Source organism: Leptodactylus fuscus, chromosome 3, assembly GCF_031893055.1.
Source record: "Leptodactylus fuscus isolate aLepFus1 chromosome 3, aLepFus1.hap2, whole genome shotgun sequence".
Lineage (NCBI taxonomy): Eukaryota > Metazoa > Chordata > Amphibia > Anura > Leptodactylidae > Leptodactylus > Leptodactylus fuscus.
Window position 1 is genome coordinate 143,255,290 of NC_134267.1, and position 14,063 is coordinate 143,269,352.

Here is a 14,063-nt window from a genome sequence, read left to right on the forward strand (position 1 = left end):
ATAAGTTTTCAGATCATTTCTAATAATTTTTAGAGATGAGCGAACACTGTTCGGATCAGCCGAAAGGCTAAATCCAATGGTGACTTCTCTCTTCTTATTCTTCTGGACCTCTCTGCAGCTTTTGACACTGTTGACCATCAACTTCTCCTCACTATGCTCCGCTCAGTCGACCTCAATGACACTGCGCTCTCCTGGTTCTCCTCTTATCTCTCAGACCGCACTTTCAGTGTATCATTTGCGGGCTCTGTTTCCTCCCCTCTTTCCCTTGCTGTTGGGGTTCCTCAGGGCTCGGTCCTCGGCCCCCTGCTCTTTTCTCTCTACACAGCCCCCATTGGACAAACCATCGCCAGATTTGGCTTCAGGTACCATCTTTATGCTGATGACACCCAATTATACACATCTTCCTGTGACATCACCCCTGCACTCATACAGAACACCAGTGACTGTCTCTCTGCTGTCTCTAATATCATGTCCTCGCTCTATCTGAAACTAAATCTCTCTAAGACTGAACTACTACTGTTTCCACCATCTAACAGATCTGTCCCTGATATATCCATTGCAGTCTCAGGCCTTACTATAACTCCTAGGCAGCATGCCCGCTGCCTTGGGGTCATATTTGACGCAGACCTTTCCTTCACCCCTCATATTGAATCACTTGCACGTTCATGTCACCTCCACCTCAAAAACATCTCCAGAATACGCCCTTTCCTTACCAGAGATACACTAAAGACACTTATTGTCTCTCTGATTCATTCTCGCCTTGACTACTGTAATTCCTTACTAATCGGTCTTCCCCTCACTAAACTCTCCCCTCTACAATCTATTCTGAATGCAGCGGCCAGGCTCATCTATCAGGCTAGACGCTACAGCAATGCCTCCGGTCTGTGCCAGTCACTACATTGGCTGCCTATTCATTATAGAATAAAATATAAAGTTATTACTCTCATCCACAAGGCTCTCCATAATGCCGCACCTCCCTACATTTCTTCCCTCATCTCTGTCTACCGCCCAACCCGTGCTCTCCGCTCACTCAATGACCTAACACTTACATCCTCTATTATCAGAACCTCCCATGCTCATATACAAGACTTCTCCCGAGCTGCACCACTTCTCTGGAATGTTCTACCCCGGACAATAAGATTAACTCCCAACTTCTACAGTTTCAAACGCAAACTAAAGACGCATCTTTTCAGACAAGCCTATCACAATTCCTAATGCACAAAATTGTCTGAACACTGTATAAGCAATGCCGCCCCTGCTACCTCTTGTGTCACCCCCTCTACCTCATAGATTGTAAGCTCTTTTGAGGGCGGCCCTCAGTCCCATTGTGTGAAATGACGTTCTTTGTTATGTATGTCTGTATCTGAACCCTATAAATTGTACAGAGCTGCGGAATATGTTGGCGCTATATAAATAAAATGTATTATTATATATTAACAGCACGCTCCCATAGAAATGAATGGAAGCACCTGGCACGCAGACTTTGCCGGCGGCCGGCCGCTTAACCCCCCGCATGCTGGCCGCTTCCATTCATTTCTATGCAAGCATGCTGTTTGGAACCGCTGTTCCGAAGTGTTCGCTCATCTCTAATAATTTTACGAAAGTAATGTTACAAGGTTTGCTAACTGACAAGTCACATGCATAATCTAACATACACACCAGTAGGAAGGCGAGAATATCAATGGCAAAGACCCTGTTGGCAGTAGACAACCACATAAATCCAAAATGGTTCTAGCTCTGAGCATGCCAAAATTATAGGAAATAAAATTAGCTAGTTTGGATTGGCAACGGGGACAAGAACAATTCTCCATAACCCTATTATCTTAGAGGAATTTAGGTGTTCTATACACATACAATGTAATATGTATAAAAGAGTCTGTATACTTCACTTAGTGACAACCATCAATTCCATCTTCAGGGAATGTTGCAATGACTGTTCTGTAAGGGTCCAGATCAACCTCCCATCTTTACTTACTGTGTACCAGGATGTTATGGAGAAGTAGATATATAGCATGGATATAGGTCCAACTGAGTATCCAGTGCGTCAGTCAAACTCAAAATCTTATTATTGGAGACAACAGTATTTCTTTGGATCCTTTAAGGCTTCACATAAGCTAGTGGTCCCATGAGGATATTGAAGTAACTGCCTAGGCATGTTATTTCGATTGAGGGAAGAACTGACCAGTTATAATTCCAATTTGTCTGGATCCCAGTTTGAAACCATATTTGATACAAGATGACTGTTGCTTCTCAATACACTGTTTATTATTGAATAAGTCACAAATTTGTGCACCAAAATCTCCAACTTAATTGCATATGCCAACAGTCTGATATTAATTGGAACCAGCCACAGAACTCTCAACAAAACAGAGATCTGACAGGTGGGACAAAGCTTTATGTCCCACCTGTCAGATGATAGACCCAGATCAACCTGCCTTCATATAATGATCATCATTCTGTGTAAACATACAATTCAATTCATGTTTATAGGTGTGTACAATAAACCTTGAAACATGTAAGAATTGTCAGACAATGCTAGACATTCCACAAACTGTGAATTCCTCCATACCTGCTAGTAGAATCATCCTCATCAGAATCAAAGAAGCTAGTTGAGTCCAGCTCACTGCTCATTAGGGTGGATGAACTTTCATATCCGCCAGTATCCCTGCGTCTTTCCACCTTTGACGTGCCATTGAGCCTGGGAGCTGTAACAGAAAATGGAAGAAATAAATTAAAAAAGGTTAACCAGAAACTCAATATGGATAACCTATCCTTAGGATAATCAATACCAGACTGAAGGGTGTCAGACACCTTTGAACCCCCACCAATTAGCTGCAGTGGGACAGATTTATTAAGACTGTCATTTCTTATGCCAGTCATAAGGAAGGACCAGCCCATCTTAATTATTAAGAGGTAATGGCCTTTTAAGAAATTTGGCACACATCTGAGCACCAGAATTTAAGTCTAAGCCAGTCAGGAACTGGTGTAGATTCCCAGCGCAAGTCACACTAGAAAACTTCCATGAGTTATAAGAAATCTTTCCAGTTGAGGCACCCTCGCCCCACTCACATCAGTGTAAAGTGACAAGTGAGAAGAAGGGTCCTTGTGCCAAAGAAGCACCACGTTATCACCTGTACATGCCAAAAACCCCAACATCAATGGGATAATAAATTCCCCCCCAATGCATTCAAGTAAACAAGAGCTGAATGGCAATATCCCAGCAGATCTACTGCACAGTGTATGGAGCAGTCTGTTTTGTGCCATAAGTTCAGTTTTTCAGACACTAAGGGAACAATAAACCACATTTCTTGCAATGTTTCTACATTGACGAAGGAGGAGAATATACTGCTCATCTAATGAAATTTGAAGCATATAATGCACTATGGGGGCCACTGTCGAGCATATTATACTGTGCTTTGGGCCCAAACAAAAGTTTGCAACGGGGCACACAAGACTATAGTTACGCCACTGATTGATAGGAACAGAAAATATTTTGATGTCTGTATCCACCATTTATACAAAGTACTCAATCATATCCCTTATAGGTGATTAGCCAGAAACAAAAATTTCAAAAACATTTTTCAAAAAAAACCAAACAACATTCATAACTTATTCTACCTAGCATTGCACTCTGCCAGCTCAGTCACACTCAACTCAAGCAACAGACCATCAGTGCTACTACCACCACAATCACTTAAAGGGGTTTGACCATTGGGAAAAGTCATTTTTAACTAATCACATCCTTGCATAGGCTTTAGAAAGTCTATTCCACACCTACCATTAGTATGTAAATCGCCTCAGTGGTTTTTGAATAAGTCAGTTTTTATTCATATGCTAATTAGACTGTGCACGATGCATTGTGCACCCTCTTTGCTTTGTTTCCTATGCACAGGCTGCTGATGATGATGACTCAACGGTTTGCACACACACATAGGAGATAATAGCAGAGACGAGTGCTGCTGGGAACTTCCTGTGCTGGCTGGAAGCTCATTAGCATATGAATAAAAACTGACTTTTTAAAAAAACCACTGAGGCAATCTACATACTAAAAGTAGGTGTGGAATAGACTTTCTAAAGCCTATGCAAGGATGTGCTTCGCTAAAAATGACTTTTCCCAATGATAGAGCCCCTTTAAATTGTCAATAATGTTTGAGACAGCTTAGTCTCATTTACTAGACCGTTGATTCTGGACCTGGAAATGTAAATGTACTGTAATGTTCCTGTCACTAGCAGTCTCCCTTGTAGCCAATTTGCTGTTCACTTCCTGTTACTAGGGTTGGTCCATCCATAGCAGGGCTGGGCAATTAATTTTTAAGTAACAAACTGAACTTCAACCCGGATAACCAAGGTAAATTTTGTTCACATTTGTTATTTTGGTTCGGTTATCAAAGTTTTTTAAAGCTTCCAACTGAGATTGCTCCAAATTTGTTTTTGCAAGCTTTGCCCAATACATACTCCTACTTTAAAAGGGGTGTGGTTTTAAATGGGGGTGTGACCTAAATAAATCAAGGTAAAATGTCAGATAAATTTAGGTCACAATCATACAGCTCTAATTTATAAATATCATTTAAATATATATATATATATATATATATATATATATATATATATATATCTCAAAGACTGGTTCACATTGAATGCAGGAGGGGCTAAGCTTTCTTCACACAATGAATGAGAGGGGAGGATTCCACATAGCACAGAAGTTTCTCACAGGTCAAAGTGAGAATATTTCTGAAGAGATACTTGTGTTAATTACTGATAGGATATTTGATTCCTCTTCTCCTGCATCAGCTGCATCATGCCCTGTATTTGCAATACAATGTCCCTGGATCTCAGGTTATGGACACTTGGACTTCTCAGCTATTTAATTGCCATTTTACAGTTAATCCTGTATTCCATATAAAGAAATCAGTTTCTAGCAGTAGTAGTTATAGTTATAATGGATGGGGGTAAGGAGGCAGACTACTACTCATTATACATGTCCCTGCTTTAGACAAAAATGCGCTGCATCAGGGGGCCACACGTTGGCTCAGTGGTTGGCACCGCAACGCTGGAGTCCTGATGTTCAAATCCTGCCAAAGGCAAAAAAACATCTGCAAGGAGTTTGTATGTTTTCCCCGTGTTTGCATAGATTTCCATCCCATATTCCAAAGACATACTGATAGGGAAAAATGTACATTGTGAGCTCTATGTGGGGCTCACAATCTACATTAAAAAAAAAAAAAATGCACTGCAGCCTTATTAGTATAGGACACCATGTATGAAGGTTCATAAAGCCGCAGAACAGATTCGCCAGCAAGACCCTGCAGATATTTAAAAAGCCCAGGTACCCCCTTTAGGTCCTGAGACACCTCTTTAAATATATATACAGTATATGGTTACAAGTGAGATAATGACATGCAGGCAAGTTCCTGAATAAGTTATGTAAAGCTTCTCCAACGGTGAGGTGACTAGTTGTTGGTGTGGTGGGTTGAGAAAAGTGAATATATGCCATCTTTTGACTGCTGAAGCCCCTTCAGAAAAAGAATGAGAAGATGTGACAAGCTTATTTACAGGACTGAGGAGTCGGAGTAGGGTGCAGTTTTAGATCTCAGAGAAATAAAAATGAAATCGGACTCTGGGGAAAAAACCAATAAGGATTAGTACCTTGTATATATTATACAATTATTGACATTGTATATTTAATTAGATGCATAGCTTGTTGGATTCCTATGAAAATGAATATGCAGTGACTGGCTTTTCTCCAAATTAGAGGAGCCTTTTATGAAGCAGACAGAGCAGGAGCCGGCGTTGGGGTCTTGGAAAATAGAGGAGTCAGCTTTGAAGTTGTTGGATTGGCCTACTGACTACATAGAACTGGTTATTCACACAGTGTGCAGATATGCAACTAGACCAGAAATGGGAATCTTTATAATTTTTTTTTTTTTTTTTTTTTTTTACCCTGGCTTTAGCAAAAAAATAAAAATAAATGTATTATCCATACACTGTACCAACTCATATGATAAAGAAGAACTCCTAGCAACACTTATTATATGTACATTAGATATATAGTAGAGAGCTCAATTGTCATAGGAGGAGATCATTAATGAGCATCTGCTTTGTTACAGGCTTCAGGTGTATAATACAATCCACAATAGCATCCTCCAATACACACAGTGTCTTAGGTGTGCAGTAGAAGTTAGTCTCTCTATTCATAACCATGAGATTCTCATAGGTTAAACTAACTTCCACATCATGGTGATATGCTATGCGAATCCTGCACGTCATGTGATGAACCTGAGGGTCAGGTGTGGCTGAAGCTCCAGTATTGGACACATCTGCATTGGCGAGAGCGGTTCTGTGTCAAATAATACACTGAAGGCACCATGTTGGGACAGATTCACCCTACCAGTTACATAGTGGTCCATCATAAGGTTACAGCATCGAATAGAAGTTCCAGAAAACCCCTTAGACCTGGCACATGCATAAATAGTATTGCATTGCCTTAAAATAACGTTCTATGCACACTGGAAGGAGAAGTCATGGGAAGAATTACAAAGCTTATACTGAGTTTTAGACAAGAATGCTAGCTACGTATTCTAGATCAGTTCTGCTTTTCAACATTGTGTGAGACAAGTTCACTATCACATTGTGAATATGTGTACTATGAAAACTTACCTGGTTAGCAAATTTCACGGGGTCAAATTTCTGAACTGCTTTGCGTACAGTACTAACATCTGTAAATCCAGCAAACATGCCATCTTTACATGTTGGCAGCTGTACACTCATTTGTCATAGGTGAACAAGTATTTACAATTTTCCCTAAAATGCATATAATAGGTAGTAACTCAATCCCTGTGAAGTCTCGTGCATGTGCAGTATGCACTTGTAGTATTTGGCATATACGAGCATACAGCTCATATGTGTCTACAAGTGTGAGATTTCACAGATCGGATGATGACGTCGCAGCAAGACAATCATTTCCCACTGGACAGAGCTGCACATGGGCGTGTTTTTAAGAGAGAAAGCTATGCTCTGGGATGGCCGCAGTGCTCTGAGTATCTAATTTGCATAATGAAGAATATCTATTTTTCGGCATCCATTGGACCGTACAACATAATGAAGGTATGATATCTACGAATGTCACAGAGCCTATAGCACTATGGGGCACCTTGAAGGAGATGAGGAAGAATCCAGTCTAGTCATTGCTATACCTCTATACTTAATTTTTAGGGATTCTCTGGTGACTGGTACAGTGCCAAGGGACTGGCACAAGGGATATGTAGTGCCTATAGGTGGTCTTCCCCAAGTAATTATCCACTAGTGAGCTTAACTTCCAAACATCCATTGTGCGGAAACTGAGTGGCTCTTAAATGACTATATGTAATATTATAAATGACAGACAGCATAGTTTTAATAAAGACAGAAGTTCAGACTAACATGACTTGTTTTTATGAAGAGGTGAGTAGAAGTCTGGACAGAGGGGAGGCTGTGGATACAGCGTTCCTGGACTTTGGAAAGGTGTTTGACACTGTTCCTTATAAGTTTAATGGGTAAAATCAGGTCTATTGGCTTAGAAAATATAGTTTTGCAATTGGATTGAAAACTGGTTGAAGAATCTTATAAAGAGAGTTGTGGTCAATGAATGCGTTTCAGATTGGTCCTCTGTTATAAGTGGGGTACCCCAGGAGTTCAATGCTGGTCCTGTATTATTTAGCTTATATATTAACGATATACGTCTATTTTTGCAGATGACAACAAGCTCATCAGTACACTGCAGTCTATGGAGAATGTACATAGGTTACAAGCAGACATGGACAGACAGTGTTTCAGAATCCACATGACAAAAGAGGTTCAATGTGGTTATATGTAAAATTATGCCTCTGGGTAAAAATATTCCACATGTAACATATGTCCTAGGGGAAGTAAAGCTACGAGGGTCGCTGGTGGAGAAGGACCTGGGTGTACATGTAGATCAATGGTGAAATTACAGCATGCAATGTCAATCAGCTACTTCTAAGGCCAGCAGGATATTGTCATGTATTAAAAAGGGGTATAGACTCATGGGACAGTGAGGTGATATTAACACTTCAAGTCATTGGTGCGGCCCCATCTGCATTATGTAGTTCAGTTCTGGGCACCAGCACATAGAAAGGATAGAGTCCTAGAGATGGAAACGGTTCAACAGAAGGCCACAAAACCGATAAGGTGCATGGAGGACCTCAGTTACGGGGAGAAACTAAAGGAGTTAAATCTATTTAGTCTGGAAAAGAGGCGTTTAATGGGAGATATAATAAACCTGTATAAATTTATAGGTGGCCCGTACAAGAAATATGGGGAAAAGTTGTTCCATGTAATATCCCATCAAAAGACAAGGGACACACTCTTTGTCTGGGGGAAAAAAAGGTTTAATCCAGAGAGCTGACTTCTTCACTGTAAGGACTGTGAATCTGTGGAATAGCCTACCCCATGAGCTGGTCGACGAGTAACAGCTTCAAAAAAGATTAGCTACCTTTTTAGAGCAAAATAGCCTTGATGGCTATGGAAATGTATAGAATGTTGAATGTGTGATGGACATATGTCTTCTTTCAATCATACTATCTAAGGACGACGTCTTACCTTTCCTAAATGTCAGAAAAAGCATACAAATAAGGGCATATATGACAAGTTATTTTCCAATTCCTGTCATAGTAGAATATATGGCAAATGTCTATAAACAATACAAAATTATGGCATCTTCAAAAAGACCTGATCAAATGCAAAGTCTTTCTGTTGGAGACAGTCTGTCTCTCTATGGCACCAAAATATAAGGACAGAAACATTCAGCTGAGAGTTGTGTGTGTTTCTAATCAGAGTAAGTCAGCATGGATTGGTAGAAAGTCTACCCTTCTGCCTTTCTCCTGCAAGGAATGGGATGGAATTTAGGCTAGGTCCACACAGGAAGGGTTTGAAGCAGATGAGCAGTCACAGATTAGCCTGCAGCTAATCTGTTGTGATGTACTCTAGCTGCAAAGTGAATGAGATTTGGACAAGCGAGACACAAAATGTATACTATAGTCAATGTATACTGTGGTTTTCAATGCAAAGAGTGAAAGCTGCAACCAGCCAGCAATGAAGACCAATCCACCGATTTCCTGCAGCGGAGAGAGGCATCCTGTATGGACCCTGTTCTACATGGAATATGAATATTAAGAAAATTACCTTTAAAAAAAAACAAAAACAAAAAAAAACTTTATACTCCATTTTAAATTTTCAAGTCCATATTTACAATTAAAAAAAAAAAAAATCTACAGATTACACTCTCGCCTCTAAGCCTAATATTAGGTTGACGGCGGTTTTCTGTAAGGTATCTTTGCAGCAGTCACCTCAGTGTCAGAAGAGGCAGGATTACAATGACAGAACACCACTCAAAATAGGTAATAGACACATCTTATCTTCCTCCCTACACAATGTCTAGAAAATTCTCCCATACACCTATGGTTAAGGTAGCATTTGGGAACTCTATCCCCCCATTCTGCTTAAAACATGCAGAGAGATAAGTCCTGCAAGCAGGATTTTTCTCTCCACAGATTTCAGGCGGAAACCGGACGAACCCCCATTATAGTCTATGGGGTCATCTGTTTTTTAAGCAGATAGAGTTCTGTTTTTATGGTCCCCAAGTGGACCCGAAAGACAGAAACACAAACAGTAGTGTGAACATCTCCACTGTATTGGGAGTATGGTCAAGGTGGCCACTGTAGCACATAGCTCTAATTGCCGTGAACAGCTCAGGTAAGATGGTAGAGCCTATAAAGATGTATAGAAAATAGAATTAAAGAAAATCTAGCAGTCTAACGCTGGGTTCACACCTGCGTCTGGGGTCTCCGTTCTATGGTTTCCGTCTTCTGCATGCCAGAAGACGGAAACCATAGACCGGGTCCGGCCATGCGCGGCGGTGAGCGTTTTGCGATCTCCGCCGCGAAACCGGATTTTTTTTTATCTGGACACAGAGTACTGCATGTCCGACTCTGTGTCCGGATTATAAAACCGGTTTCGCGGCGGAGAGCGCAAAACGCTCACCGCCGCGCACGGCCGGACAGCTTTCTCACCCATTCAAATGAATGGGTGAGAAAGTCTCCTGCAGGTTTCCGTATCCTGCCTGTGTTTTAGGCAGGAAACGGACACCTAAGTACGGAGACCGGGCCGCAGATGTGAACGAGCCCTAAGCCTAACTACATTTTCAAACAACTTTAGATTTTCTAGCAGCAATTTTTTTTCCATTGTGAGCCCCAGATAGAGCGCACAATGTACATTTTTCCCTATCAGTATGTCTTTGGAGTATGGGAGGAGATCCACGCAAATATGGGGAGAACATACAAACTCCTTGCAGATGTTTTGTCCTTGGTAGGATTTGAACCCAGGACTTTAGCACTGCAAGGCAAGCCACTGAGCCACCATGTTGCCCCGGCAATTTTTAACATTAATGCATTTTATAATATATGATACTGACAAACTTTGTCTCTTTCTGTAAATCCTGCATTTCTTTATTCTTCGCCTTGTTTCCCTGTTGGGAGCTGAAATTGTGTAGTGTTACTGGTGTTATATGAAACAGGAGATTCTCAGCTCAGAATTTCCCTATCACAGTTCCACCTGTAAAATTTCCAGAGGAATCACCAGTTGAAAGACAGGACTGACATATTTTCAAGCACCTGCAGTTGCTCCCAATCCACACTGTTTTTTCACCATGTGATATCTCTAAAAATAATACAGGTAGCCTACCACATGTGTCCTATAAAGCTAGCACTGTCATCTTTCCAATTACACGAATTTAAAAACGCTGTTGTAGGTTTTAGAATCCTCAAGATCTAACCTCCCCCACCTTCAACTAACGCTGCATTATTTAGGAGCCTACCCAGTGGAGTAACTACTGCTGTGGGGCTAATGACTTTAAGGGCACCTGTGTTTTTATTTGTTTCAAAATAGGCCCTATTTACTTACATATCCCAGTTTCTACTCACGTCAGGATGTCTCTGACCACAATGTGATATGGGGTGCACGAGGCCCCCTGGAGGTCTTAAGGTGAAGTGGAAGTTTTATTTATTTATATATATATATATATATATTATATATATATATATATATACACACACACACTCACCGGCCACTTTATTAGGTACACCTGTCCAACTGCTCGTTAACACTTAATTTCTAATCAGCCAATCACAGGGCGGCAACTCAGTGCATTTAGGCATGTAGACATGGTCAAGACAATCTCCTGCAGTTCAAACCGAGCATCAGTATGGGGAAGAAAGGTGATTTGAGTGCCTTTGAACGTGGCATGGTTGTTGGTGCCAGAAGGGCTGGTCTGAGTATTTCAGAAACTGCTGATCTACTGGGATTTTCACGCACAACCATCTCTAGGGTTTACAGAGAATGGTCCGAAAAAGAAAAAACATCCAGTGAGCGGCAGTTCTGTGGGCGGAAATGCGTTGTTGATGCCAGAGGAGAATGGCCAGACTGGTTCGAGCTGATAGAAAGGCAACAGTGACTCAAATAGCCACCCGTTACAACCAAGGTAGCCAGAAGAGCATCTCTGAACGCACAGTAGGTCGAACTTTGAGGCAGATGGGCTACAGCAGCAGAAGACCACACCGGGTGCCACTCCTTTCAGCTAAGAACAGGAAACTGAGGCTACAATTTGCACAAGCTCATCGAAATTGGACAATTGAAGATTGGAAAAACGTTGCCTGGTCTGATGAGTCTCGATTTCTGCTGCGACATTCGGATGGTAGGGTCAGAATTTGGCGTCAACAACATGAAAGCATGGATCCATCCTGCCTTGTATCAACGGTTCAGGCTGGTGGTGGTGGTGTCATGGTGTGGGGAATATTTTCTTGGCACTCTTTGGGCCCCTTGGTACCAATTGAGCATCGTTGCAACGCCAAAGCCTACCTGAGTATTGTTGCTGACCATGTCCATCCCTTTATGACCACAATGTACCCAACATCTGATGGCTACTTTCAGCAGGATAATGCGCCATGTCATAAAGCTGGAATCATCTCAGACTGGTTTCTTGAACATGACAATGAGTTCACTGTACTCCAATGGCCTCCACAGTCACCAGATCTCAATCCAATAGAGCATCTTTGGGATGTGGTGGAACGGGAGATTCGCATCATGGATGTGCAGCCGACAAATCTGCGGCAACTGTGTGATGCCATCATGTCAATATGGACCAAAATCTCTGAGGAATGCTTCCAGCACCTTGTTGAATCTATGCCACAAAGAATTGAGGCAGTTCTGAAGGCAAAAGGGGGTCCAACCCGTTACTAGCATGGTGTACCTAATAAAGTGGCCGGTGAGTGTATGTATGTATGTATGTATATATATATATATATATATATATATATATATATATATAAAATATGCGACGTTACTCACCTCTCCTAGGCTTCAGGCCTCTATAGTTATGTCACAGACATCCTGTGGCTCAGGTCAGTGTTACAACGCAAGACGATGAGGCGTTATAGTGAATGGGGACCAGTAAAGGGAGCGCTATGCTATGGTGCCCAGTCTTTGCTACTTACTCCCCTAAGCCCACCTGTCAATATAGATAGTGAGGCTTTAAAGGGAGTCTGTCCTCAGAACCCAAGCATATTGACCCCAGCCTTGCAAATAGATAGGTTTGGATTACTTGAATCAAACAGTGTTTTCCCATTGTCAATCTGTGCCTCCATAGTTGACAGATCAGTTTTTGTCAATAAGCAAATATGATTTTTTTTTTTTTTTTTTTATTGTTTAGAGAAATGTGGACATTATTGATTTTCTTGTTGCTTGAAAAAACTTATGTGCATAAACAAAAAAAATCCAATTATCTCTACAATGGATGCACTGATTCACAAGTGGGAAAACCACTTTTATTTAAGTGACCCTAACCTACCTATCTGTTGGGTTTGATTCTGGTGACTCCCCTTTAAGGTATCACCTGTAATTTTCCTATATATTACATTTCACTATCTAATTTTAGTTATTTATTTACAATACATTTATACTTTCTGGTTGCAGATTTTTCAATTCTAATTTCTATACATTTGTATGGGGCCATCTTACTTGAGCAGCACTCAAAGAAAAAAAATCATGAAGCACAGGATTCACAGAAAGGAGTTAAAGTTCATTCATTAATAAAAGTATATTACAATATTTATTGACACAAAAGCCACAAGAAAATTAAGAAATTGATTTAAAGTTTACCTAGGCTTTAATGAGTATTTCCCATTTTCTAAAGTGATGGCACATTGCTAGGACATGTCATCATCACTTTATGATGAATAGGAGGCTGCAGAACATAAGTGTTACCTACACAGCAGCGCTTCTACCTGCTGAAGACCCCTTCACTTAAATATAGTACAGTATAGAATACAGAGATAAAACTGTAGAAAGGAAACCAGGTGGGAAAACCCCTTTAAAACATCTTACACTATCTAACCGAAATCTCCTGTCCATTATTTTATATATGCTTCGTATTGGCACAATTTTGTTCTGTAGGTTAATACAAGACATACAGCCCTTTACACTTTCCCTTGCTACACATTCATTGTATCCAAGGAGAGGGGGGAACAAATCCATACACAAAGCATTAAACACATTCCTCATTGTGTACCAGTTTCAGACCAGTTTCGACATTATGCTCTTACTAAACAGTTACCTAAATTGGACAAACTAATCTGCAACTATTTAGGAGGCAAACTAAAGTTGCATAAATCAAGTCACAAATAGTTACAATATTACATTTTAAAAAGAAATATTCCTCTAAGGCTAAGGCCTGGTTCACATCTGTGTTTGGTATTCCGATCGGGAAGTCCACATGGGGACCCCTCAAACAGAATACCGAGCGCACTGACAAGCGGTGAGCTTATGAAAGCACACGGACCCCTTAGACTATAATGGGGTCCGTGTGTTTTCTGTATGAGTCATGCAAAGAGAAAAGTACTTCATGAACTACATTCCTCTCTGCAAGACTGGTGCGGACACCATGCAGAAAACACACGGACCCCATTATAGTCTATGGGGTCTGTGTGCTTTCATAAGCTCAATGCGTTCAGTAT

At 40.9% G+C, this 14,063-nt stretch overlaps 1 protein-coding gene across 3 annotated transcripts in view; it reads right to left on the reverse strand.

The window, feature by feature from the left end:
* DVL3 (dishevelled segment polarity protein 3) overlaps positions 1–14,063 on the reverse strand; it is a 49,820-nt gene that overhangs the window by 8,738 nt on the left and 27,019 nt on the right. For all 3 annotated transcript variants that reach the window (XM_075268461.1, XM_075268460.1, XM_075268462.1), the window contains exon 5: positions 2,570–2,705. In XM_075268461.1, coding sequence (XP_075124562.1) covers positions 2,570–2,705 — 136 coding nt within the window. The remainder of the gene's footprint in view (positions 1–2,569; positions 2,706–14,063) is intronic.